We start from the raw sequence: 26922 nt of genomic DNA, 5'->3' as shown, positions 1-26922 counted from the left end.
GCGTATTCTAACTTGCGCTTGCAAATTTCCTAACTTCATCATCCCATCTGGTTTTCTGCCGACCTCGACTGCGCTTCCCTTCTCTTGGTATCCATTCTGTAACATTAATGGTCCAGCGGTTATCCATCCTATGCATTACATGGCCTGCCCAGCTCCGTATTTTCTCTTAATCTCTATTAGAATATCGGCCATCCCCGTTTGCTCTCTGATCCACACCGCTCTCTTCCTATCTCTTACATTAGCCGTGACATTGTTCGTTTCATCGCTCTTTGTGCGGTCCTTAACTTGTTCTCGAGCTTTTTTGTTAACCTCCAAGTTTCTGCCCCATATGTTAGCACCAGTAGAACGCAATTATTGTACACTTTTCTTTTCAACGACAGTGGTAAGCTCCCAGTCAGGATTTGGCAATGCCTGTCGTATGCCCTCCAACCCAATTTTATTCTTCTGTAAATTTCTTTCTCGTTATCAGGGTCCCCTGTGAGTAATTGACCTATGTTGAATTCCAATGGTAGATCCAGATCAAGTATTTCTGCTCTGTGTGGAGCAAGTCTATTCCAATGGCAGAATGGGAGCGTGAGTTGTGTGTTCCAATGGCAGATTGGGACCAGCCGCCGATTCCGGATCGCTCTGTGGAGCAAAAATATCTGCTCCGTCGAAATCGGCAGATTTCACCGGAAGTCCGCGTGACGTATTTCCTTCACCCGCCTCTGCTTCCTGTCATGGTCGCCTGTTTCCGGTCGCGGGCAGTAGACATGGAAAACATGGACCGCATGGATGCTGCGACGCGCCGTGCGCTTTTGTTCATGCTACTAGATATAGTGACAGCTCCGACTCGGACACAGTCCAGTGATGATTCTACCGACACCGACAGTGAATGTGACGCTGCTGTGTGTCAACGGGCGTTTGATGTGATGTTTCGCCTGCCTGCAAAGAGGCCTAAAGTGATTGGGTTCGTCGAGGATGTCGTTCGGCGATACTCGGCCGACGAGGTACCGTACAGCCCAAGGTGGTACAAGCGCGCCAACACGTGCGATGCTCGCGCGAAATACCAGAAGGAAAACAAACCCAGAGAATGCTGGGACGATGCACATGAGTGGATGGATGCTATAAGCATCTCCTTTGAAGCGGTGTGGTGGGCTGCGCCACCAAGTTGTTGTTCTCCTCTCTATTTTACCTCTAGTTCAGCGCCCTCTCAATTCATTTCCGTGTACTAAGTGCCCCCGCGGGAGCGCATGCATTCCATTCGCAGATTTGGTGCGAGCTGGTGGGAGCGATCCGAGTCGGAGCGACGCGCTCCGTTCGTGATCTGGCCGAGCGCTCGCGATCTGCCATTGGAATTCAACACTAGATAAACGTACTTCTTTAAAGACTGTAGAGGCTGACTGGCGATCCTGAATTCTTGTTTCCTTGCCCGGTTATTGAACATTATCTTTCTCTTCTGAATGTTCATCTTCAACCCAATTCTTGCACTTTCTCGATTAAGGTCCTCAATCATTTGCTGTAATTCGTCTCCATTGTTGCTGAATAGGACAACGTGATCTGCAAACCGAAGGTTGCTGAGATATTCGCCGTTGATCCTCACTCCTAAGCCTTCCCAGTCTAAGAGCTTGAATACTTCTTCTAAGCATGCAGTAAATAGCATTGGAGAGCTTGTGTCTCCTGGCCTGACCCCTTTCTTGATAGGTAACTTTCTACTTTTCTTGTGGAGAACCAAGGTAGCTGTGGAATCCTTGTAGATGTTTGCTAAGATGTTCACGTATGCCTCCTGTACTCCTTGATTACGCAATGCGTCTATGACGCATGACATAATCGGAGCTAAATTTAGCCTCTCGCTCAATGTTCAGAGAGTCGTAGCTCGGCAGTACCTTTGTCGATCCGAGCGGGAGTGGTCGCGTTTGAGAGAGCTAACTTAGTCATAGTAGGTATAATCCGTCAAACTCAATTTTGTGCCTACAAGTGTGCCGTTTTTTGCAGAAATTTCATGCTTGCTCAGCTATGAATCTCCGCGTTCGACACGCATGGTCCAGAAATGGCGTGAAAATACTCGGGCAGCAGCAAGACGAAGGGGTGCCTATTTGCGCCCACCACATTTGACCCCAGTGGCCCAACTATGAATAGAGAGCCCGCACGATTGCAAAATTAGACCGTAGGACCCCCACTAGCTGTAACATAAGTCAGACGAGTAACCTTTCTAATGCCTGAATAAATATAACTTGTGTATTTCGTAGCGTCATTTGTGTACTCCCTAATGCCCATACATCCTCTGCAGCACGAAGACGTTTCACGTACCCCACTGCTGCTATGAAATCTTGATACACATTTCCTTTAGCGGACTTACTGGAGAAAATTTCGCAGGAATAAATAAAACTCACGCGAGAAGGCACTTCCTCTGCTTTCCGAAACTACTTTTCTTTTTCACATTTTCGTAACGTCATGCTTCCTTGACGAAATGTCGACGAACTATTTATAACGAACTTTTTGCACTTTCGAGGATGCCGAGGCTGTTTGATGTAGGTCAGAATGTGCTTCATGGTGACACCAGTGAAACATAGTCAAGTGTCCTTCGTCTTTTCCCCTAGACGACTTGCGTAGAATTCTAAACGTCATATCTACGTCAGTGGCGCCCTCTTTAGGCCAACTTCAAGCGAGGACGCGTTGCTCGTGAGGACAAAAGACGGCAGCAATGAAAAAATAACAAAAAATAACACTCAAATAACGTTAACAAGGCAAATGAACAAACAAGAAGCTTCCAGCTACGAGGAAACGAGAAAGACAAATCTGAATTGTCTCGCATGTAGACAATGAAATTATACCCACTCCAGTGGCCGCAGGCATTAAGCCGGGGCGCCTCTGCGCGATCTCCATTGTGCGCGACAAACAAGCGGCGGCTTTACTGAACTGAAATGAAAGAAAACAGAAGCAACAAAATAACGAGCAAGTTGACGCGGACAATCATGATGGGCGAAACCCAACGAGGCTTTCCCTTTCTTTCGTCCATGTTTGAAAGCGTCGGGAAAGAGAAGTCTCGGTGAATTAGGCATGCAAAAGAACACTGCCTTGGAACAACCTCACAGCAAAATCTACACGGGTATCGCAGTCCGTAAAGACCGCGTTAAAGGGAGCGACCGGCTACCGACTCCACACCGCTCGTCTTATGTCGAATTAAGGGCGGGGAATCGCACGATAGCCTGGAATCAACAAAAATATATCCCGCAGAAGTAAACGAAGTGTCAAGTTGCCACCTGGACACCACTGTCATATTGAATACGGCGAAGGTGAGCGTAATCGTTACTTTGGTTCTTTCGTGTAAAAAAAAAAGAGAAAAAGGAAACCAGGCTACAGGCCGACGGTATGAGCAACAAGCACCTGCAGCAGTGAAGAAGGAATTGCTATTTTTTAGAGAACTCTATTCGGACTTGCAATAGTGACTAACAAAATAGAGAAATTGCAGGACTTTTCTGCATCTTTCCTACAAATATGCCGATGGGATTGTCGTGTGTCATGTGGCTCGCACTGAAAGCACAGTCCTGTACACCGATCACGATTACAAAAATGTCGCCTCCGGAGTGGATCCCAGGTTTACTACTACATTCGAGGGAATGAAAAAAAAAATTGCTACAAGCCGATTTGTAGAGGACCTTTATCACTCCATCCAAATCTTAAAAAAGATGGAGCAAATGCTAAAGCCGTAGTTAAAACGCAACCGAAGCGAAAACGTTATTTGAGTTTATTTAATTACACAAATAAGTTCAACTGCCCGTATTACTTACAAGGTTTGGTATCTGAAGACCAAAAGAAATTTAAAATAAATAGAAGCAATGAAATTGATAGTGACTTCTAATTTACTTCTCATGTTCAGGGATCTTAACGAACCTGGGAGAGAGCTCATCAGCTTACAGCCTAACTTAACTGTCGCTTTTGAAATCAGCTTTAATATAGATGTTCCGTGCTGCTATGAAGTTGTCAGACGCAAATCACTCGTTTTCTATGGCTTTATACGAATTAAAATAAAACTTAGTGGTGAGAGTCATCTTGGCTCATTGTTGAGATCATTAACACTTAGGATAACCTACGCATGCTATCCTGCCGGAGAAGGAGAGCACAGATGAGAGTAACAGTCCGGGATCTTAATTTCGTATACGTATTGAGACAAGCGGGAAATTTACAGATACAGTCTTGCTGCCACCATCCGTTTGTAGACGTTTTTTCATGGGAGGGCAGTTATCCTCAGATTTACAAATAAAACACTGATTGATTCAACAATAACATCCGCAGAGATCCTGAATGCATTCAGTGTCTTCATGTTTTGCCTAGCTTTTATTAATAATTTTTAATGCTTCTTAATGTGGCTGGAAATACCGAATTGACAAACGTCTGGTTAAACACGCGTGCTAATATCGTAAATCCTCAGATGTCTAGCTGGCTAAACATGCCAAGCTAACCAAGCCTGCTGCGACAACCTGCGTTCACATTTATTGAGACGGAGTAATCTAATATTCAAATAAAATTTAGTATCGGTTCCTTTCGGCTTAGGTCACACAAGGCTACTAGCGAGAACGTGATGAAATAGACTCCTCTATTTGAATATAATAAAGTAGAATCACTACTTCTCATTTAAAAGGGCGTGTTCAATTGAAAACTACGTTCGTAAGCGACGACTTGCGTAAGCACAGCGACTTGATGCCATTAAGACAAACCGAAGGCTTCTTTCCATGAGTGTCTCAGCCGACAGCAATTCTCACATAGCTGCTTTAAAAATCATTAGGGATAGAGGTGTGTGCGCCGGTCTCACTTAGGTTGCCATTACTTGCACGGTACGTTGCTTTCTTTTGACGCAGGGCACAACGCGACAGCATTGACACTGCAGCCACCAAGTCCATAGGGTGAAAGCGAAACGCTTATTTAAGTTTATTTAAATAGCAAGGGCTATTTGAGCTGTTCTGCATTTAGTTTCAACGCTCTCTCTCACACACACTTACATAAACACATGCCTGAACATGCACCTTCCAACAAGCATATGGCTAGGCTACGCCAACAACTGAAAATGTGTATTCTTCGCGCAGAATAAACGCCGTCCTTAGAAGGGATCAATAGAGAACAAGAAACTGACGCGCCCGAAAATAAGAACCAAATTAAAGCCCTGCACTCGAATAAATGTATGGTGTCCATTGGCAAAGAAAGCGCATCCACTGCCATTAAGTCATAATGGAGGCTAAGCGGCTAAACTGTGTTCTACGAGCGTTCTTGTTTTTAATGAATACGAAGGAATTGATGATAACAGCGAAATAATCTAAACACTGCGATGTTTTTCCATTATTCTTGCGTATTTTTCAGACACGTCCTATTCCTCGATAAGTCCTGCAACATGGCTTCCCCGAGCCTCAGTCTAAATCCCTTCAAGCTGGCCAGCCAGATACAGCAGATGGGCGACCCGCGAACGCGGGACTATCCCGTGGTCATGAATCCCCTGGTTGTGTTCCCGCTGACCATCTTCTACGTCTACTTCGTCAAGGTTCTCGGTCCGCGCTGGATGAAGAACCGGGAACCGTTCCAAATCATCAACCTCGTGCGCGTGTACAACTTGGCCATGGTACTTCTGAACGCCCGTTTCTGCTACATCGTCGTCTTTCACGCCTACTACCCTCGCCGGCGCTACAGCCTGTGGTGCCAAGGCGTCACAGGAAAGATGGACGATGAACTGGCGTACTACTATCGCACTGGTTGGTGGTACGTGGCCGTGAGGTACGCCGACTTCCTGGACACAGTGTTCTTCGTGATGCGCAAGAAGTTCAACCAGGTCACCCACTTGCACGTCATCCACCACGTGATCGTGGCGGTGAACGCTTGGTTTTGGGTGCTCTTCGCGCCTGAGGGTCAACCGGCGCTCGGCCTGGCCATCAACGCCGGAGTGCACACCGTCATGTACACCTACTACTTCTTGGCTGCCATGGGTCCGGCCATGCAGAAGTACCTCTGGTGGAAGAAGTACCTGACACGTATCCAGATCATCCAGAACGTGGTGTTCATGAGCCACATGGCCATCCCGTTGTTCGTAGACTGCGGCTTTCCCCGGTACCTAATCTGGGTGGCGAACGCCCAAACGTTCCTCGTCATGTGCTTATTTATCAACTTCTACATCCACTCGTACATCAAGAGGCGAGGGACGCCGAAGCTTGATGAAGATCACGGAGCGGCTAAGGAAAAGTCTAATGGGGTTGCGAACGGCAAGCACGACTAGCATCTCGGCCTAGTGCGTGCAGTGCGAGCTATCCTCAAAGATTTTAGGGTATCCATGAACTTATTTGAGTGATCTTGCGCAGAACTTCAATGTTTTTTTTTTTTGGAAATGATTTGCAGAAAGGACAAAATACACAGTGGCGTGTATAGTGTACGTGGTTTCTGTGTCAATGCTTTTCTTTTTTTTTGACTTATATACTAATTCCTTGCTGTTGAATTTGTGGCAGGCCACTGAAGGAGATGAACTTGGGTAGGGCTGTGCCAAAACTTATTTTCTAGACTGCATCAAATAGCAGTAGGGTGTAAAACTGGGCGAGTTAGTTTGTGTTCATTATAACGGCAGTGCAAATGCAACAACAGTCGTTAGTTCAGCTCTTGTCCTGTGTGTTTCTCTGCCCTGTATCGCCGCCCCATTTGTACTGCCGCTATAAGGAATCGAACACGAATCGAACAGTTCCAGAAGTGAATTGAATCGAATCGTGTATCGAATAGCGTTCGAATAATTTTCTAATAGTGAACAGCTGTTTTCACAATTATTATGAAACGATGTTAACATTCTAATATATTCGCAACGTTGGCAAGCTTCCGTCATTACGCTGCAAATTATGAAGACATTTTTAACAAATGCCCTAATTACCAAGAACAAATAAAACTTGTCAGTAATAAATTTCTAGCGTAATAAGATATGCAGCTGAAACGCTCATGCCCGAATCCTTGTGAAACAAAGCTTTAGTGAAGCGGGTAAATAAATGTATTACAGCTTTACAGCTGACATGCGGTGCGTACAATTTTGTTTACTTTCATGTTACGCAACGTTTATACTCATTAAATGTTTCTGTTTATCCACCACAAAGTAAAAAAAAATTTTGTCATGCAATTTTTATGTCTCTACACTACATCGTTCACAAGCTCTGCCAAAATACAGGCATCAAGTCAGGCGGATGCACAGTGTGAGACTTCTACGCAGCGACGTCTCAAAGAGGAAGGCAATGTATGAACTTGTCGAGAGAAGAATGGCGATGGCAAGTGTATGTACAGAAGAGTACGTCACGTATCAAGCAACATTTGGGCATTCCGTACCTCTTGTGTCATAGTGAGACATTGCCCTTTCTGGAGCATCGACCTCGAACGGGCACTCACCCAGTAACACACCGAACGGCTTAAGCCAAGAACAAAGCAAATCAAATTATCCATTAAATATAATTCACCGTTCCATTAACAGATCGGTGTGCTTTAGAGATGCCTGCCAGCCGCCATTATATGTTCATGTTTTATGCAGGAAGTTATAGTTGCAAGTTACATTTTTATCACGCAGAACAAAGGTAAGCATACTGGGTCAGCTTACCAGGGTTTTATAAGCGACTTCGCGGACACTTTCACACCGGTGCTGCCAACCCTAGGTAAATGTCCCTAGATCTAGGGATTCTAGGTCTCGTACAATAAAAAGTTTTTATGTCTACGGAAAACTTGTGAAGGAAAGAAATACTACTGCAAGAACTTGCACTGCAACATCATTTAAGCTTGAGCGCAGTGACTTCCTTAGGTAAATTTCTAAAACGATCTTGGCACTTAATTTCGGCCATACTTTCACAGTCAATCTGCATAAAAGAAGTTTATTTCTACGAAAAGTATATTGGCAAAGTGATCACCTGTATCGTAATAAAGACTATCAAAGTCTAGAGAATTCCTTTAATCTATTTAGGGGAAACTGGCTTCAGAGCTTGTCAGCACTGTTTCATATAACTTTTGATATATATCCACAAATATATGCGGCGAGATAGCGACATACCCAGCGATGCCAAACCCGGTAAAGTTGGGAAGGACAACTTCGCACTGAAAAATTAATTTGTTCGCATACACGGGATTTTCGGTGAGTGCGGGTCATAGTGGTTTAACCAGAACAGTCTGGCTCCTTCAACGACATATTGAGTGCTCCAGTATGGAACTTCTCGCGTTTTCTGCCTGTGATGGCCGCCGGGGTGAAATTTATGGCACGTTTGTTGAACATTTTACGTTTCGTTGCCCTCAGTTGATTATTTAAAATATCCGGAAACTGTCTGGAAAATGTTATTCGAGTCGAAGACCGTACCAAATTTGACAATATTCTATTCGCAATTCGAATATTTCGAATAACCGCACACCCTTAAATTGGTCATGTGGATCTTCCTAAGCATCACATGTTCAACATTGCAAATAGCTCCAGAGAAGCATCGTTTGATGCTATCAAACATCATTCGGTGCTGCAGTCTACAAGTGCATTCAGAAGCGTTCATAATCATGCACTCCAAAGCGCTAGTCCCTCCTGAAACGCCATGATAGAGATTTCGGAAGGTCTAAGGCTACGGAGGAGCACCAATAGAAAGGCATAAATTTTGACTAGCTGCATTTTAGGAGATGTCTGAGCCGGTAAGCAGCCCTCGCGGCTCAAATTTCTGACATAAATCTGTTCAAAACGATTAAAGTGATAGAAACTACAGTAAATATATAGTGACCGCTTCTGAAGCAGTGACATCGCTTCTGAAACAGTAGTTCCTGTGCAGTTTCCAAAATACAATCGTTCTTGGACACGTGTAAATGAAGTCACTCGTGCGTGCCGCCTTCCAAGCACGGCCCTCGCGAATAAAGCAGTGTTATAGCGGTGCTTTATAGCAGGATCAAAACATTGCTATATTGCAGCTTGGAAGTTACGGCTAAGTGCACTAAATGCTTATGTTATTACTGATTAGAAGAGAGTAGCCTCTCGACGCTGATAACTGAAAGCTATTTTATATTTACATTTTGAATTATAATTTATTTATAATGCTGCCTATTGAGTTACGCTGGTGCATTGCGGTTAAGTTCCACAGATGGCAGAAGAGGTAATGTCTAAAAGTGTGTATGATGTAACAGCTAGGATTGGCTCGTCGCCCCAAATACCTGTCTATCGTCCCATTCCGAATTACCACGTTCCTGTTCCACATACGTCACAAAAGTTGAAATAGCACCCGCAGTACATCGACGTCTGAGGAAGCCTGCTATACTTTCGGGTAGTACTTGGACGCATTCTGACAACCACGGAGGTCCAGGATCAATAATCGTTTCCGTCAATTTAGACCGACAGATTACGAAGCTCTCCGGACAAACGGAATCTATAGATAGCGGAGACTCGCATATCTAAGTACAGGGACCACCCGTGAAATTTTCTAAGATGTCGGAAGGCATTGTGATGTCCATATATATTGTGGGAACGCTGACGTGAATAGTGCATAGGAGCCAACGGTGGACAAAGAGGACGGGCGCGCGAGCAGTGGTGCGAGGAACGCGCGAGGGGCGGCTGGGCGCCCTTGGGCGCCCAGTAGCTGTGGACTGCGGGACCGAGCTGTTTTACCACAATATCTAGCAAAGGTAACTCCTTCGAAGTGAAACGAATATATGTATATTTTTTGAGATGCCGAGGGGAGCTTAGTTGTCACGCAACTAATCGAAGAACTAAAACTCATTTTACCAATAGGACGCAAGAAAAAAAAAGACACTAGACTCAAGAGACTGATTCCCTTGACTTAATTACTGCGAGCAGCTCACATAAGCCCCCAGCTCCTCGATACAATTAGATACGTCCGCACGTTCTTGAGACGAACCTCACTGTACTGAAGAAACAGAGAGGCTCAGCCACATGAATCCATCAGGAAGTAAAGCCATAGAAAGCATATCAGAAATTAACTGCGTTTTTTCTTCTGAAATGTAGATGTGATATAGAAATGGAAAATAAAGGCGGACAAAAGGCTTAAAAAATCAACATTAGCATTAACTTGCTGCCGGTGGGAGTTGTACCAATGTTTTTCATGTTAAGCGTGCGATTCTTTACCAATTCAGTTGCGGCGGCTGCTCTCATCCCATCCATATTTCTTTTTGTATATTTTTGTGTGTACTGGATCTTGGCCAAGGACTGTGGAATCAATGCTACCTGATGCACTCCTGAAGCTAATGCGCAACGCTAACACGCTTTCTTTCCATCTAAACATCATGCAGCTGACATGCATTAACAGACGCAACAATGACAATAAACAGTCATGATGACGATGGCAGGAACTTAAGATGGCATCGGAAGGATGACGATAGCATTCGTCGCCAGTTTCGTGCCGACTTACGAAAGCTCAGCAGCACCTTTTATGGCAGGTGTGCAAAGTGGGAGTCATTAAAGGACACCTTCTCGCAGACTTTTTCAAACAAAAAGCTTAGTTGGCCGTTGATGCTATAGAATAACAACGACCCGGAAAAGGAAATTTCCACCTGAAAATAGTGTAGCAACATTCTGCATCATGGCCGGCTTCTCCTATGTAGCGACACACGCTGCTCGCACACCTAGCAAGTTCACGGGCTAGCCTAAGCTGTATATACGACACGTATAAACGTATGCGTGTCGTGTGTCCATATACCATAGTATATCCGTATACGTGTATAGGCGATTGTTGTTTGCTTGGAAATACGATATAGTGTCTCCAAGAGCGAATAGCTGTGGTGGGTGAGGGAATGCTCGCGCTCAGAACGATCGAAAAGCGATGACGTCGGCCTTACTGGCGCACGTGTAGTCTTGACGCTTGCGTTTCATTATTCGTCGTATTTAGCGGGCATTTGGATTTATCACGGGATCTCGAACTGCGCAAACTAGTAAATGGCATCCCGCCAAGTACGCTGTGTCAATTAAGGGACGAGTATGCTTCGGATCTACGCAGGCCATGTAATGCGTAGGGCAGGCAACCGGTGGACCATTAGAGTTACAGAATGGGTACCAAGGGAAGGGAAGTGCAGTCGAGGACGGTAGAAGGTTAGGTGGGGAGATGAAATTAGGAAATTAGGAAATTAGGAAACTTGAAAGCGCGAGATGGAATCAGCTAGCGCAAGACTGGATAATCGGAGATCGGTGGGAGAGGTCTTCGTCCGGCAGTGGACATAAAAATAGGCTGATGATGATATTATTTTGCAACTTGTTGCATGTTGCCCTGAACTTTGGTTGCACCTATTTTCGCATGCTCGTAGCCAAGTTCGCGCGCTTAGCAGCTGCCGAGCAAATGATATGAACATCGTGGCAGGAGCCACAACGAGACAAATGGAGTTCATGTTCAAGTTCTGCTAAAAATGCCAATTGCCGCGTTCGATAGAGGAGCGCACGCAGCTTCAAACGATAGTGGTGAGCTGCATTTTTCAATAAGTGCCGGAGAACATCTCTGAATTTCGAACTATGCGCTCGGAGGCAGATGTTCTAATGCAACCAGCAGACTGGGAACATTTCATGGCGATAGCATGCGCTATTTAACTCACGATAACATATTCAAACTTAAATGGGACACAAAAAGGAAGCAATAACTTAATTTAGACTGCTAAATTATTCTTTCAAAACTCTACATTCGTTAATTTCGCGGTAGGAGGTTGATTACTAAAGCAGAAATTGAAGGCCCATGTTCCATTTTCTTTTTTTCGCGTTGAAAGATCAATACTGGTACGTCACTGTGACGTCATGCATTTGAAATTATTCTTCTCGTATTTGGGCTGTTGTGCCTCAGTAGAAGCTCTCGAAACTTGCTAAGCTCCGTCTGTGGTTCTCTTAGAATAGAATGTTGTCGAGCTTTGGCGATAAAGAATTAACTAGGCCTGAGTAGATGCCATCAACGTACATGAAGTCACGGCGACCTGACGCGAGAAATTCAAGGCGGCGTCGCAACCTGTCTTTCGATTTTGCATCTTGTCTGACTTACCAAGCCTCATCTCACAGTGAGAGGGGTTTTTAAATGCGTAAACATTTCTATACCTACCCAACGAGGAAACCCGTCCGCACGCGTACGTCTGTCCGTCCATGACGTAAGACAATCGCTTTCAATATAGGGCCTGCAGCAGCGAGCGAATTGACCTTCTTGCATACTGTCGCTTCAACGCGAACTAAGCGGTGAGAGCACAGCGCACACGAAGCTATCAGCACTCGGCGCCCTCTGTCCCCATCGCAGATCGCTTTCAAGATAGGGCCCGCGCGCGGCCGCGCCATATGCAACCGCCGCCGGTGCATACGGTTGATAATGGTTTGCATCGAAATGAGGCAGCGTCATCGACCCCGTCTACGTACGAGGTCTACAAACGTGACACTGTTCAATTACGTCACGTACTACAGCACGCATCGACCAGTGCTGATCTTCCACGAAGCAGCGGCATCATCCAAACGCACCATCATATACTATGAATGAACATTGATACTAGTCGCCTCTTCTTCGTGGTCTCATGCTGGTATCAGTTAGCATTTCAGTGTTGCAACCGCGCTTCTTGGTTTCACGATTCGTTCGCGGTGTTTCTCGCAATTATACCAAGCACAGCAGCATACGACCACGAAACAGCAGGTGATTAGTAGCAAATGCTTACGCCTCATTTAGATAACTCTCGCAGGAGATTCTGCGTGCAATCTTTTGGTATTGCAGTAGTTGCTGTACGTTGGAAGATGTCCGTAAAGAAAAGTGTTTGCCTACAATTTAAAATACATGCATGATCGTTTCTGGCTTCCGACAAATGAAACACTTAGTCCCTCAATATACGAAAAATTTTTTTTCTTCCAGGTAGGTCTTTACGTCAAATGTATTTGTACGCAGTTTAAAGAAGAATGGTTTAACCCCTCCTTGTGCAATCATGCACTTAACTCGCTTAATAACATTTTCCCTCAGAACTGCACATCAACGATTTAGAGAGAGGAAATCAATGTCACATACATCTTTATGTAATTTTTCTCGCAACACACGCCGAAGGTAGTGCGCCCGATAGCGAAAGATTTGCTTTTACCGAAGTTCTCCTACGCCAACCCTGCCCCCGGTGCTTGCACTGTTGCGTTTACGTGATACTTTCCTATCATGCTGTGCTTCTTTCAGGGGCTTTAACTCCCAAAACATCACAGTGGCTGGGAAAAGACGGCGTGTATTGCTGTCTCAGCATTAAATTGTCAACTTTGAGTTGTTAAGGAGCAAATGTGTACTTGATGTAAGCAGAGACGAATGTGTTTATTTTTTTATCATTTTGCCGCTATTGGCAGGCGGACACCTTGACTTTGAATCGAATCTCCGATCTCGTGCTTAGTGGCAGAAAATCATAGCCACTAAGCCACTCAGCACATACTGAGCCATGGATGGGTGTTTGCAATTGTTTACATGTGGAGTCCTGTCGCAAAAAGGCAATTGTTGCAAGTGCAAATGCAAATGCAAGACGCCAGTTTAGCAACTGGTTTCTTATTGTTGTAATGAAAGAATGGCAGCGTATGCATCAGAATACTGGTGAATTAAGAGAATTACGAAAGTTCATTTATGACATTACTCTCCCCTGTTAGATAGCAGACTTGTGATATTGCTTAAGGTTTTTTGGCTGAGAACGAATCCTAATAAACGCATGCCATGCTGCGTTATACCATATGCACTAATACACTAGATTACAGGGCATACATGGCATGCAAGAGCAGTTAAATCGTACATGACGTAAAGTGATTATTGGAGACCGAAGCAAGAAGAACGAAGAAAGGAAACGCCAGTTGTGGCCATTACTACGTCAAGGACAAGCAGCAACTACAAGAAAATCTGTTAACACCACATCGAAGAATTGACCACAGTGTTTCATATAATAGTACAGCTGTGTAAACCCACTGTTCCACTATTTAATAATATGGCACCAAACGCCTCGCCGTGGAGCTCGTACTCGAATACTACATGTGTCTCACGTTCATCTTCTTTTTATAATAATCTCTATTGTCTAAAAAAATACCCTGCAGAAGTTCTGATCTTTTCGCTGCATAAGCATAAGCGTTCCACAAGGTGTCGCGTTGCATGAGATGATCGTAAACGCAATTGCGAGAAACGCTGTGAGTGCTAAAGCATTTACTTAACCGCTTCAATAAACTTCCCTTCACATAGACGCTAACATGTGCATTCCATCCGGATAATTTTTTACATCAATTTACGCCCACGCGCGTAAATACGCTCTTGGAGCCGACTGTGAGTAAAATAAGCTTTATTTTGAGCACACTTTCGGTTCCCTTATTCACCACCATGCAGCATACTATAAACTAAGTCGGCGTATGTTGGTTCGGTGCTGTCGTAAGCACGTGACGCGCTACTCAAGGACATGTCCATACACGTCAACCATTCGTCTACTCGGTCTCCGGCACAGTCCCTAGCGCCAGAGCACACGCCTTGAGCCACCTAACTGTGGAACGCGAGTATAGAATATCCGCATTCTAAGCCACCACGCGACGCAGCCGTCGTGAAATGTTACGTGTTGACGGTGTGTGGACATCCAGGACTTGTTGTACGCCTACCGTGAGGAAGTATGTCGGGATTATAAAAGGACTGTAATAAGGAATACGTTCGCATGGGTTATGGTACTTTGTCATTTCGAGCTTATGGTTATGGCGAAGACATAATCATAAGGAAAGGAAAACGCATCTGACAAATACACTAGACAATGAGTATGTAGCTTTATTACTTCCCAGGAAAAAGAAATAATGAACGAGGAGACGGTTTATGGAGGCGCCACGGCGTGCATATATGGCGCCACAGGGTCCGTGTCAACAATGGTTGTAGCACGAAGTCGTCGAAGTCGTCGAAGCACCAAGCACGGCGTTTTGTTTGTTGCTTGTCGTTGAGAGATCGTTTCCTCAGACGCACACAAAAATTCTGAGTGGTTCACGTTTATTAGGTGCCACTTTCTCGCAGCGACAGTCTATTCGGCCTTTGGGGCTGCGTTACAGGACCAGTACATTTTTTTTAAAGCTGCATGAATATGAGAAATAGTACTTATGGTGTCTTCCCGCGTTTTTTGCTTGCGTAGAGCACAATCTCTTGGAACTGGTGGCTTCCGATACTTCCAGCAGATGCGCAAGACGTCCTTGAAAGATAGCACATTGATAACACTAGTGGTTCGCATTTAAAATAGTCATACCAGGCGGAAAAAGTTTACTTCAAGTGCCAATCTCGTGATCTGATTTACTCATACGTCATTGTGAAAGCCACTTAAAAGCATTATGTGGAAGCTTTAAAGTGAATTACGCTTGCCTGGTTGCTGTTTACTTTTACAGGGAGGAATGAAAGTACGGAACTCCGCGGGAAAGGAACTCTTAGACGACCCATAACGCGAAGTTTAGTGGAGGTTCAACTCAGATTGCTTGCGTTATGAAGACACGAAATGACGAAATGCTCTCTTTGGGCAAAAGCTGAATAGATTGGAAGGAAGCTTGTCGAATATGAAAGAAAATTAACATGCTAGCGATTGATGGTGGAGCTACATTGATTTAGATCGTGTAATATAGTCTAAAAATTAGAAATATCAAGAAACACACTTCAAAAGAAGAGTTTAGAGCCACGTAACTACGAAACAAGACTCGAAAATCCGGAGTGAGGTAAAGAAAGTAAAACAGGTCCCCATCGCGCAAGATGCACTGGAACACACCGAGACAAAAGACGAAGACAAGTTGCACCACACGCTACAGATACTGAGCCCTGAACACGCACACGAGGTCACGATGTGGTCCGAGACTAACAGGTGTATAGATGAGGAAAAAACACAGATAGTGTCATAAACGCACAAATATTCAACAATCAAAGGCAGGCTGCATCGCACAAGAGATAGAGAGAGCAAGGAGAGGAAAGGCAGGGACGTCAACCAGACGAGAGACCGGTTTGCTACCCTACACTGGGGGTTAGGGAAAGGGGGAATAGAAAGAGAAAAATAGGGAGAGAGTGAGCACTGAGTGCACGTGAGATGATGTACAGGGACACTATAGGCGGTCTCTTAAACCGGTGCACTTCAAGTAGTGTACTAGTGAACGAATCGCTTTTTGTGCTAGTGACCGGTGTAGCCCGGTCCGAATATCTTTGACTCAGAGAACAATCTCGAGTGCCGTCAGTTTAAAGTTGTCCCGAGAGAGAGGCGTTGTACGTCGTAGCGAGTGTAGGTCCACATATTTAGTGCTCGATGGTTTCTTCGCACCTACAGGAGTCGCACATCGGGCTCTCACCCATTCCCTTGTGATAGGAGTAAGTGTTCGTGAACGCCACTTCCAGCCACAAGCGGCACAGCAAGGTTGCTTCGCCGCAGGAAAGGCTAGATTACAGTTGTAGCCGTAGCAAGGGGTCCAGCTTATGCAATCGGCAATGGAAGGCACTTGAACTCCAGAAAGCTTGTCACTTTTGGCGTGCAAGCAGACAAGTTCCCTGGCAGTGTTCGTCCTCGCCAAAGCTATTGGACACGTCTGGATGTCTTCGTGGGCAGACCAGGCCGCCCTGTCAGCAAAGTCGTTGCCGATGATGCCACAGTGAGCGGGAATCCACTGAAAGATTTTGTTCCAGAGCATGGTGGTGTACTTCCCTGATGTGGGATATCATCTGCTCGTATGTTCTGTGATGTAAGGCAGGCTTGATACTGCCTTAGAGTCGCAAAATATGACCCATTTATGTGCAGGCTCTTCGGTGACGTAGGTCATAGCGGTATGGAGGGCTACAACTTCTGCCTACGTAGATGTAGTCGTGTGTGACAATTTGAATTTAACTGTAACCTGCTTAGATGTGAATGTAAAACCTGCTTAGGTGAATGTAAAAGAGAAAGAAAGCAGAATGGAAGAAAGATAAAGAGAGAGCAAGAGAGACTAGCACAAACAAAGTAACCTCATAGAGCGCTAGTGGCGGCGCCCTTAATATCTATCCTGAAGGCCTGTAGACCTCTGGAACCTGAGCAGCGCGAATGAAGCCTTCCGTATGGAGTTTCTTTGGAAGAACTTCCATATAATCATTTGTTCTGATAGCTGATGATTGTCCAATTGGTCCAGTATTCCACACATCACTTGCCTCTCGGCACGGGCACGGGCGCGGGCAGACAAAGAAAATCTGTGTGCGCGTCTCATCAAAACTGCACGTGTCTCACGTGGAGCTGTTGGCCATTTTAATAGGGAAGTGATAAGAGTTTGTAAATACCACGCCTAGCCACAAACGGTACAACATGGTCTGTTCACATCACGGTAATTCTGGCGGCAGATAAATCTGTACATGCAGAGCAACCAGCGTAAACGACACATGGTGAAACCTTTCCGGGTCCCACAGGGACAACGTACCTTCACAGGACATCGATCGCAACCCATCCGGAGTGTCAGTTCGCGAAAGCGGAATCAAAACACATTGACTGCTTTTATGTGCAGATCAGGTGGCTTAATCGGAGTAGTAATTCCCGCTGATATTCCACTCTCGGAAACCATTGAAAGATTTGGTCATGTCTCTTGTGCTGGCTGTATAATTTTTGAGGCCTGCATTTCATTGGGTCAGTGGTGCATTGTGTTTTGTATGGATTGAAGGGCTGCGTTAGAATCGCAGAAAACTGCCCATTAATGGGGTGGCTTCTGATTAATAAAATGAAGTTCTGTACACAGTGCAGCAAGCTCTGCACACGTCGATGTGGTCACACATAATGTTATGAACTTGATATCTTTAGGTTTTGCAGGGATAATGACAGCAGCAGCAGAGCTATCGAGTTTTACCGATGCATGGGGGTAGACATGTTGCCGGATTATCTACACGCTGTAAAGGTCCGTTCCAAGGCTGCTTGCTTTGTAAAGCTTGGAATGGGCCTACAGCTTTCTTTTTGATGCCTGGAATTGTCAAGTTTACGTTAGACCAGCGCAGACACCACAAATGTGCTGACAGTCTTGTAGCAGGCGTGAATTGTGTTACACGTTACGCACACAGATAAGCGTGTCACATGTTAAACCACAAGCGCACATAAGTGGAAGCGGGTTGCGCTTATTTGGCTCTATTTATTGTTTCATTTAGAGTTAGAGCTCCCCAAATTGCAGAATATGTTGTCTAATGATATGTGGAAACCTATCAGTGCAGCGCTTAGTACAAATTTACTATGACTTCGTCTTCGAAGAAATGCTCAAGCACGTTCGATCGATGATGATCGAATGCGCTTGAACAGTTCGCTGTGGTGCTTTTGAAGGCCAACAGCCGACAAGTTTTACAAATGACAAAGGTCGATGCTGGTGAATTCCGTATAGCCCTTATTCTAGAGTCTATACTCAATACTTGTGGCATGTCGGGGCCAATTAAGGAGAAGATGGCGACGTGTTTGTAATCCAAGTCACAGGATCAAGGCGTGAATGATACACGTTAAATCTGGAAGATGAAATGCTTTGTATTTTCATTTATTTATTTATTTATTATTTATTTATTTACTTAATAATATTATTAATTAATTAATTAATTAATTAATTATTATTAATTATTATTATTTAAACATACGGCAGCCAGTTATAGGCTTTGTCAAGAGTGTGTGTATATCTAAGTAAAGCTAATTACGATATGCAGAGACAGGAACATACTAAAAATTGAAAAATGTAAATGAACTATACATCAGCAATAGCATTTAAAAATTGAGCAATGGGTAACAAACGAACTTCGGCAGGTAACAAACTCCACTGTTCAATCATGCGAGGGAAAAACTGTATTTGAATCAATCGAATGTATTAAGGCACAGTCCATTAATGGACTAGTTGCAAATGGTATTTCGGTTGAAGGTCCAATGAATGAAGGATGGATTTCTTAATCAAACGGGGTGGACATACACAACTACATCTTTAGCACTTTTCAGGTGCATGCGTAAGGATTGTTGATAAAGTAATTAGGAGAATTTCCACACCTTCATGGGCCGATATCACCAGCGAATCCCGCTAACTCGTCCGCTTGCTGAGCATTTCCTGCGACTTACTGCAATACCGCTTCTTGTTTTTTTAAAGCAGCCTTAGTCAGACCCTACAGCATGGCGTATGCATGTGCATGTGTCGGCTTTCATCGATATATATATATATATATATATATATATATATATATATATATATAGCCTTTGTAGAATACGGTAAGGAGTCTGTATACGTATTACCCACTTCTTTGGTGCCTAGTAAATATTAATAAAATTTACAGCTGTGGCAAATGCCACTAATTCTGCTTCTGGTGGTAACGATGGGTGTCGTAGCCCACAGTCGAACTTTTCTTGTGAAGTTGATTTTAGATAAGCTGCTGTTGTGCCTTACTTGTTGACAATACCTTCCTTGCGCACGGGAACAGAGTACTGATACTCACAAAATAGTGGATATGAAAGGCAAAATGTCACTTTTTCGTCGAATACCTCTGATACATTTTTTTAAAAATTTCGGTAGCTGAAGGAGCCATGGACAGCAGCAGACGGTCTTTGTGCCAAAAAGACTAACGTGGAAGCCGTGAATTGTACTCTTGAAGCATTGCGTGTATCTTCTCACCCGGACAGTTATTTATCAGTGAAAGAAGAGTGGGCGTAGCAAGTCTGAATAGCAAGTCTGACGAGTTGCCAGCATGCTTCCAGACTGCAAATTGCAGCAATATGTGGCTTTCGTGCTTCTACTATAGGGACGTAACTGGATGTAGTTCGTTCATTGTCTATCGTGTTGTGAACTCATCAATAGTTCCGTGAGTAACTGCAGCCGGATCAGTCTCGCAGCATACTAAGCTGTCGAAAGTATAGTTAGTTTGCTGAATGCCGATATAATTTTTGCCACAGGATAGAACAAGCGATAACTCGAGCGCGGTGATTTTTGTTTAACTGCGTTTGCTCTCTTCAAGTGACAGACCATGCTTGTTCTAATGTGTGAAAAATAAATAATAATAATAATAATAATAATAATAATAATAATAATAATAATAATAATAATAATAATAATAATAATAATAATAATAATAATAATAATAATAATAATAATAATAATAACTAACGTCGCTTCCTTGCCATCCTACAAGTGCTCCAGCTAAGATGAGTTCTTGTTCCCCATCTATATTTTGACAGCGATAAAGGAGGCTTGTTCAACACAATAAGGTTCACCACCTTAGCAGCAATAGCAACATTTATTTTCTCGCACAGGTTCAATTTTTTCATGCTATTCAATTGACTCGGCCTCCTCAAACACACCGACATTGGCTCTGCCTGAATTCATGATAGTTACATTCACGGCTACATAAAATCTCGTGACATAAAATGCCAAAGAAGTCCGTGACAATATAGGCACTCTTGTCAAACACTTCTCGCTTGCATTTGCCAGTGCTGAATGGCTTCACGTGCGATAAATCTCCGAATCGCAACATTAAAATATTTCGCAAAGCTCTAGTCCCGAAAACAGGGCCTATCTGCACGAAAACATCCTAGCTTTTGCAGGCCACAACATAAATCAGTCGAGAGAGTAATTATTAAGTGGCTTCTTGTTTTATCAAAAATGTTATAACTGCGTGGATGAGAAATCAAAACAGTATGCTAGGCAGGAAAACAGGATAGTTGCTTGTACACACATGGACACCACATCTCTTGTATCGGTTCAAGTGTGTGTGTGTGCGTGTGTGTGTGTGTGTGTGCGTGTGTGTGTGTGTGCGTGCGTGTGTGTGTGTGTGTGTGTGTGTGTGTGTGTGTGTGTGTGTGTGTGTGTGTGTGTGTGTGTGTGTGTGTGTGTGTGTGTGTGTGTGTGGTGTGTGTGTGTGTGTGTGTGTGTGTGTGTGTGTGCGTGTGTGTGTGTGCGTGTGTGTGTGTGTGTGTTCTCTCGGTATATCTATGTCTGGGAATGCATGTGTCCGCACGCCTTTGATAGTGTGCGCTATAATTGTTATGATGTGGTCACTGCAGCATTTCTTTCTGTTTTTTATTGCATTCTTTAACTTCGTCTATTGTACCTGGAAAGTCAGGGGCCAATCCCTCAATGTGGGTATGAACCATTGCCAACCAATACCGCTGCTACTACTATGGGTCTATTCAAGAGTAAGGAACAAGGTCTTAGCACAACGTCCGATTCGAACATGCTAAGTAGGAGAGTATTCCCAGGGTACCGCATTTTTCCACACAGGAAAAGGCAAAGATCAAAATCTTCGCCCGAATCACGCGAGTACATTTGCATACAGAACAAAAGCAACTAGGGAGCGTGTAGATGAAGTCGCGATTCATGGGAACTATCGTCGGGCGGTGGTTACAACGTGCACGTGAATCGACTTCGGTTTGCAGGAAGCCTGCCTGCCATTCGTGCTTTCCAATGGCACTCAAATGCCGAGCTCCCTCTCCCACGTGACGTTGGCGCGCACAACGGCTATCCCGCGTTTCCTCAGGTCGTCGTCATTACGCCCTGTCGGGCAAGCCCGTCTAGTCGGTCGCGATCGAGCGGCCAGCCTCGGCGTCAATTCGTGGAGTGCGCTACATTTCGCTGACCTCCTGTCGACTCCTGCTAGAGACGAAAATTCTAGCCGCATCCTTTGAAGCGCTCAATCGACGTACTGAGACAACTTACAAAGGTAAGGAAGGGTAGTGTGAATTTGCTGACCGCAACGTTACGGTTATTACGGATGCAAATTGTCGCCAGCTAGCATGAACTCGTAAGCCCACTTCAGTCCCCCTTTATGACCGGCTGTATATAAATATTTCATATCCATATAATTTCATACGAAGTTGATTCATAGAATTCATAAAGATGGCATGACTCTCATAAAGAATATTTCTTTAGGCAGTTTCTCACTCGTTCTCATAATTATAATGGAATTACCAATTCAGAAACTGCCCTGTTATTGGTTTGCCGTTGTGTCGCGCATAGGATCGAGGTACTCGATGTAAAAATGTCTGCACCTTATTTTTTATACTTATAACTTTCGTGGAGAGAAAGCACACAAAACAGAAAAGAACGTTCAGCAGCTCGTCTAATTACCCATCGAGCGTGGAACTTGCTATCTTAAATCATTAGTCTTTGGCATTATCCTTAGTACTCAGGTTACACATGGTGCAGGTTTTCGCTAATGGATGTCTTAATATACATTCCGAACCGAGTACATGGCATTTTGCTCACCACCACTGCGATTAACACGGGCAAACACACGACTCTCTTTATGTAGACACTGTGACTGAAAGGGATAGAGAAGCCGCGCAGTCCTCAGTCGCTCGTGGCATGTACAGCCTCCCGCATTTTAACTATATCGTGCGAGACCACAATAATATGGTCGTGCGTCATCCTGAAGGGAACATCGTATTAGACGACGCTTGCATAGAACAGTGCTTAGTGCGCCTGAGAGTACTTCTGCCTGTCTCGCTGATTATCGCCGTTTTAAGGCGCTAAAGTGACGCGTGATGAACGCTGGCGTGATATAGTAGAAAAAGTCGCAGTTTCGCCCGAAAGGCGAAGCATTAATTGCGATAGCAAATTAGTAGAGAGGTATACGGAGTAAGGATAGTAGTTCTTTGCGCTGCATAAACTTGGACACATTCGCTTATTAACTGAATTAGCAAGCATGGTGTCTACGCGCACAAGCAAACATTAATAGGTCACACTCGATGACAGCAGACAACCACTCTCAAAACGCTGGAGTGAGCAAGCGCTGCAGCAGCAGCGACCGAAGTTTCGTGCGGTCTACCGCTTCAACGGGAACTGAGCAGCAAAAGCACAGCGCATACGAAGGTAAGACCCGTCTGGAGATCGGTGCGCACCACCGCGCGCAGCTGCGCAAAGTACAATTACGCAGTTGGTGGCAGAGTAGAAGCCACGCTCCCTCCCTCTCACGCTGCCTTCCGGCTTTCCTCCTTTCGCGTGCGAGACTGAGTCGCCAGTTGCCCTTGCGCCGTTGGTGCCGCAGCAAAACGTCGCTCTCAATACCATCCCCCCATTGGCTTTCGCGCGACGGTCGCGTTTCCTCTCCGCCATGCGCTCGCGCTCCGTGAAAGTGCGCGTCCCTCACGCGCTTTCACTCGCACAAACAGCATACGGCGCGGCGACGATTTTATCGCCCTTAAAATTTATACGGAACCTCACGGTGACGGCGACGACGACGGCAGAAATCCACTTGGAGTGTCCATATAATTGCTATCGGAATAAAAATCGAGGAACTGCCCTAATCCTTGACTTAGGTGCCTGCTAGTGGCACTCGCATCTCGGCGTTGGTGTACCCTGGTGTATTGTTTAGGTTACCTTTGTGTTTTCTTTCTGTTAACTTTGTGCTATTAAAGCGAAGTACGACACAGACACAGGGAATGCTGGTGAATTATTGATGTAAACGATGTAAACTGCACGACACTGCACTGCACTACACTACACTACACTACACTAGGCCGGCATTCTCATCGTCGGAAACTCGACGGTACACAACATTGGCCCGGCGTCCTCGTCGTCTACTTCCATGGCGAACGAAACGGGAGGGAAACCGAACTTGGAGAAACGAGCGAAAGGAACTGGCGGGAAACCGCCACGCAGAGGAACGGGAGAGGGCACGACGCGTAGCACCCTAACGGACGGCGCACGAAGCGCACCTTAAGCGCCGTTCCGCCGCTGACGCGAGAGCATGTAACGAACGCCGGCGCGCAGCTGGCGCGCGCGAGCGAGCAACGGACAGGTGCGCGCCGGGAGACGAGAAGCCAAAGAGCAGAGAGTGACGTCACCCCTCCGCTGTGTTAGGCAGGCGTTCACTCTGTGTCAGGTGGTGTGTAGCTCTAATTAGCTTGTTTTTATTTTAATTAGTAATGAGCGGGTACGCCTAGTTTAAATGTGACGTAACTTATGACGTCACTTCTACTCTTCGAGTTTAACGGGAACCTTTATTGATGCGGTATCTAAAGTGTAGAATTGTGTGCTTTGGTGTACGGCAATTAGACTTTCCTTAATTGTTTCAAATTATTCCTGACACTTAATCAGCTGTTTACTGTACTAAACGTGTGCTCTGCAGTCGTATATAACATCAACCATAAGTAGAACCACAGATATCTACCTGTTTTCTTTTTAAAATTTTTCTATGGTGTATTTTTAATTTCGTCCCACGTCTGTGACAAACCGGAAGTCAGTCCCTATCCGGAAGTTGCTGCACAAGCAACCAAGAGTGTCACTCGGTGCTCGTGCCACTAAAACGAAGAAAGAAAAAGAAAACGCAGGCGGGGATTGTCACCGCCATCCGGAGTGGTTCTTCGGTTCCGGTATAGGAGAAGGAGGGCAAGAAGCATCGCTTGCGGACGCTGCTTGAGGCAGAGGGAGAGAGTGCCTCTGTTGGCAGTTGGCAATAAACTGACGTAAAAAAATTGTTTCGGTAAAACAATCCCTATAAACGGCCGTTCTAGAATTTTCAGGGTATAACTAAAATTTGCAGTAGTGCCTGGTGAGGGGCCCTTTAACTGTTCATCGTTTTTATATATTTTCTGCTTTCTCAATTGCGCAGAGGCTACGAAAAGGCAAGATGGCGGCCACCAATGACTCCCTCGAGAAGAGCACCATCGTCGAAAACTCCGTCTACAAGTCCTTTGCCGACAATCCCATCTATTTCCTGACAAACTTGCAGCAGCTGGGCGACCCGCGCACTCGTCACTACCCCGTAGTGATGAACCCCCTCTTCGTATTTCCTCTCGTCGCCCTGTACATATACTTTGTCAAGGTCTCTGGTCCACGCTGGATGAAAGACCGGCAGCCCTTCCGCATCGACGGTCTGGTGCGTGTGCACAACCTCCTCATGGTGCTGGCCAACGCCAAACTCTGCGCCACGCTCATGTGCTCCACGTACCTGCCCGGTGGTAGCTACAGTTTCTGGTGCCAGGGCATCACTGGCCGCACCGACGACAGCCTCCAGGAGTTGTACAGGACCGGCTGGGTCTACGTACTTTTCCGATACATAGACTTTTTGGACACCGTGTTCTTCGTCCTCCGCAAGAAGTTCAACCAGATCACGCATCTTCACGTCATCCACCACGTCATGGTGACGTTGAACGTCTGGTTTTGGGTCCTCTTTGCCCCGGAGGGTCAAGTGGCATTTAGCCTGGCGCTCAATTCCTTCGTGCACGTGGTGATGTATTCCTATTACCTGCTGGCCAACATGGGACCGACGATGCGCAAGTACCTTTGGTGGAAGAAGTACCTGACCACGCTGCAGATAGTGCAGTTTGTGATAATAGTCGCGCACATGTCTATACCGCTGTTCGTCGACTGTGGGTTTCCCCGGTATCTCATATTCTTGGGTGTCGTGCAGACGCTGCTTGTGCTAGCATTGTTCCTGAACTTTTACAACAAGTCCTACATTGAACCTGAGCGCGTGAAGACGGCGCCAAAAGTCACGGCGAGCTATGGAGACGCCACCTGCGTACAAACATGAACACAAAAAGGATATGTAGTCTCTCGGTTATTTTTCGTACAACTATTAGGCATCCTAGAGTCGCGAAGAGCGTCGAGAATTACTGTTTATGCCACGGCCATTTTGGCGCTTCCTTGTTTCTCTGAACGAAAGGCACGGGATCTAACTTGTGCATGCAAGCTCGTCGCTTTCGTCTTTTTATTGCGTCGCTGTCATCCCAGCCCTTTTGAATTCTTTCAACATTGCGCGACAAACGACTGTGCCCATCCCACTCCAAAGAGGAGACATTGCAACACCTATTGGAAGTTCATAAATACGAAAGGAGAGCTTCATTAGCACGAAAGATCGGTGATATTCGCCGTTAAAATATTTCTACGATGAGGGAAATGTGGGAAATACAGGAAACGTAATGCTAGAGGAAAATCAGCGCTGATGGTGACGACGAATGAATCTAATATTCGATCAGAAGAAACAAATGCAGGATAAGTGGAGTTTTTAATCAGAACGAATGAAGTGCATACACGCGAAGAATGTATATATATGGCGCCTATATAACGTAAAACTATTCCCATCTGCTTTTGTTCCAATCAAACGTGGCGTTGTTCGAACCAACTAATCAAACGATCTCCTCGTTCATAGCTTTCAATACGCATAACATTGCCTATCTTGACAGTTCTTTTAATGTAGTTGCCTGACAAGAGGCGAGGAGCACGCACTACTGGAGAGGGTTTCCGTGGGCCCGAGCTACCACAGTGAAAAGAGATAACCGGATGAGGAGGGTGGTACCGGCGTCTGCGATTGGCCCGTTTCCCCTTGCGTTGGTTGCGGTGGCTAGCCGAAAATTGCGGTGGCGTGCAACGGAAGGTTAAAAATGCCGCTAAAACGAATCCTCAGCGACGAAGAGTTGGCAGAACGATGTCTTATACGTATACGGAAAGGGCTCAACAACGTTATACTGCCACGCAAAAAAAAAAAAAGTTTATTATACGCAGATAACTTCATGTTCCCCGTCTGCACCGACTAGCATGTGTCCGAGTGATCGGTAGGCAGCCACCTTCTATTCCTTTCGGAACGGGGCGGTCTCCGTCTATTGCGAAAAAAAATTGCAGTTTTGTGCGGCATATTAATGCGTCTTAATGCGTACCGTTCACTTTAACGTGGTGAGTTCTCGCAGATTTGTGACGTCGCGTGGCAGACAGGCGAAGTGGTGGAGGCCCGAGAAAATCGGAGCCAATTGTGGGGGGCTCATTTCAGAAATAATATAGAAACAATTTGGAATAGCTTTACGTTATAGCTCCCATAGTGGAATGAAGCTCGCGCAATTAGCTCTTTTTTTTTTCTCTCTCTCTCTCTTCCCTAGCCTGTTCAAAAACACTTGTGACATGTGACCCTATGTTCACAACCTTACATTGTCACACGGTATGCCTCCATGCAAACCTATATGACTTCATGGGATTGTATTACGGGGTATGCCGGAAGCTATATTGCTGCTTGGAAATTGGTAAAACACCACTGGGTCGACCACTGCTCTTCCCAGGGAAGTTACACGCTG

The 26922-nt window shown here is 45.3% G+C and overlaps 2 protein-coding genes across 2 annotated transcripts; both read left to right on the top strand.

The window, feature by feature from the left end:
• Positions 1–3049: 3049 nt before the first annotated feature.
• On the top strand, positions 3050–7080 carry LOC119450114 (elongation of very long chain fatty acids protein AAEL008004). The gene is made up of 2 exons (XM_037713480.2): positions 3050–3275; positions 5335–7080. The coding sequence occupies exon 2, from the start codon at positions 5366–5368 to the stop codon at positions 6236–6238; it is 873 nt and encodes a 290-aa protein (XP_037569408.1). The 5' UTR covers positions 3050–3275; positions 5335–5365; the 3' UTR covers positions 6239–7080.
• Positions 7081–24485: 17405 nt separating this feature from the next.
• LOC119448142 (elongation of very long chain fatty acids protein AAEL008004) lies at positions 24486–25574 on the top strand. Its single transcript, XM_037711606.2, has one exon. It carries the CDS (start codon positions 24486–24488, stop codon positions 25389–25391), a length of 906 nt encoding a protein of 301 aa, XP_037567534.1. The 3' UTR covers positions 25392–25574.
• Positions 25575–26922: the final 1348 nt, after the last annotated feature.

Source organism: Dermacentor silvarum, chromosome 4 (assembly GCF_013339745.2).
Source record: "Dermacentor silvarum isolate Dsil-2018 chromosome 4, BIME_Dsil_1.4, whole genome shotgun sequence".
In the NCBI taxonomy this organism is placed as follows: domain Eukaryota; kingdom Metazoa; phylum Arthropoda; class Arachnida; order Ixodida; family Ixodidae; genus Dermacentor; species Dermacentor silvarum.
This window is presented reverse-complemented; position numbering and strand designations above follow the sequence as displayed.

Bases quoted from the DNA above. Each gene is read 5' to 3' on its own strand.
- LOC119450114 (XM_037713480.2), top strand. From the start codon at position 5,366: ATGGCTTCCCCGAGCCTCAGTCTAAATCCCTTCAAGCTGGCCAGCCAG.
- LOC119448142 (XM_037711606.2), top strand. From the start codon at position 24,486: ATGGCGGCCACCAATGACTCCCTCGAGAAGAGCACCATCGTCGAAAAC.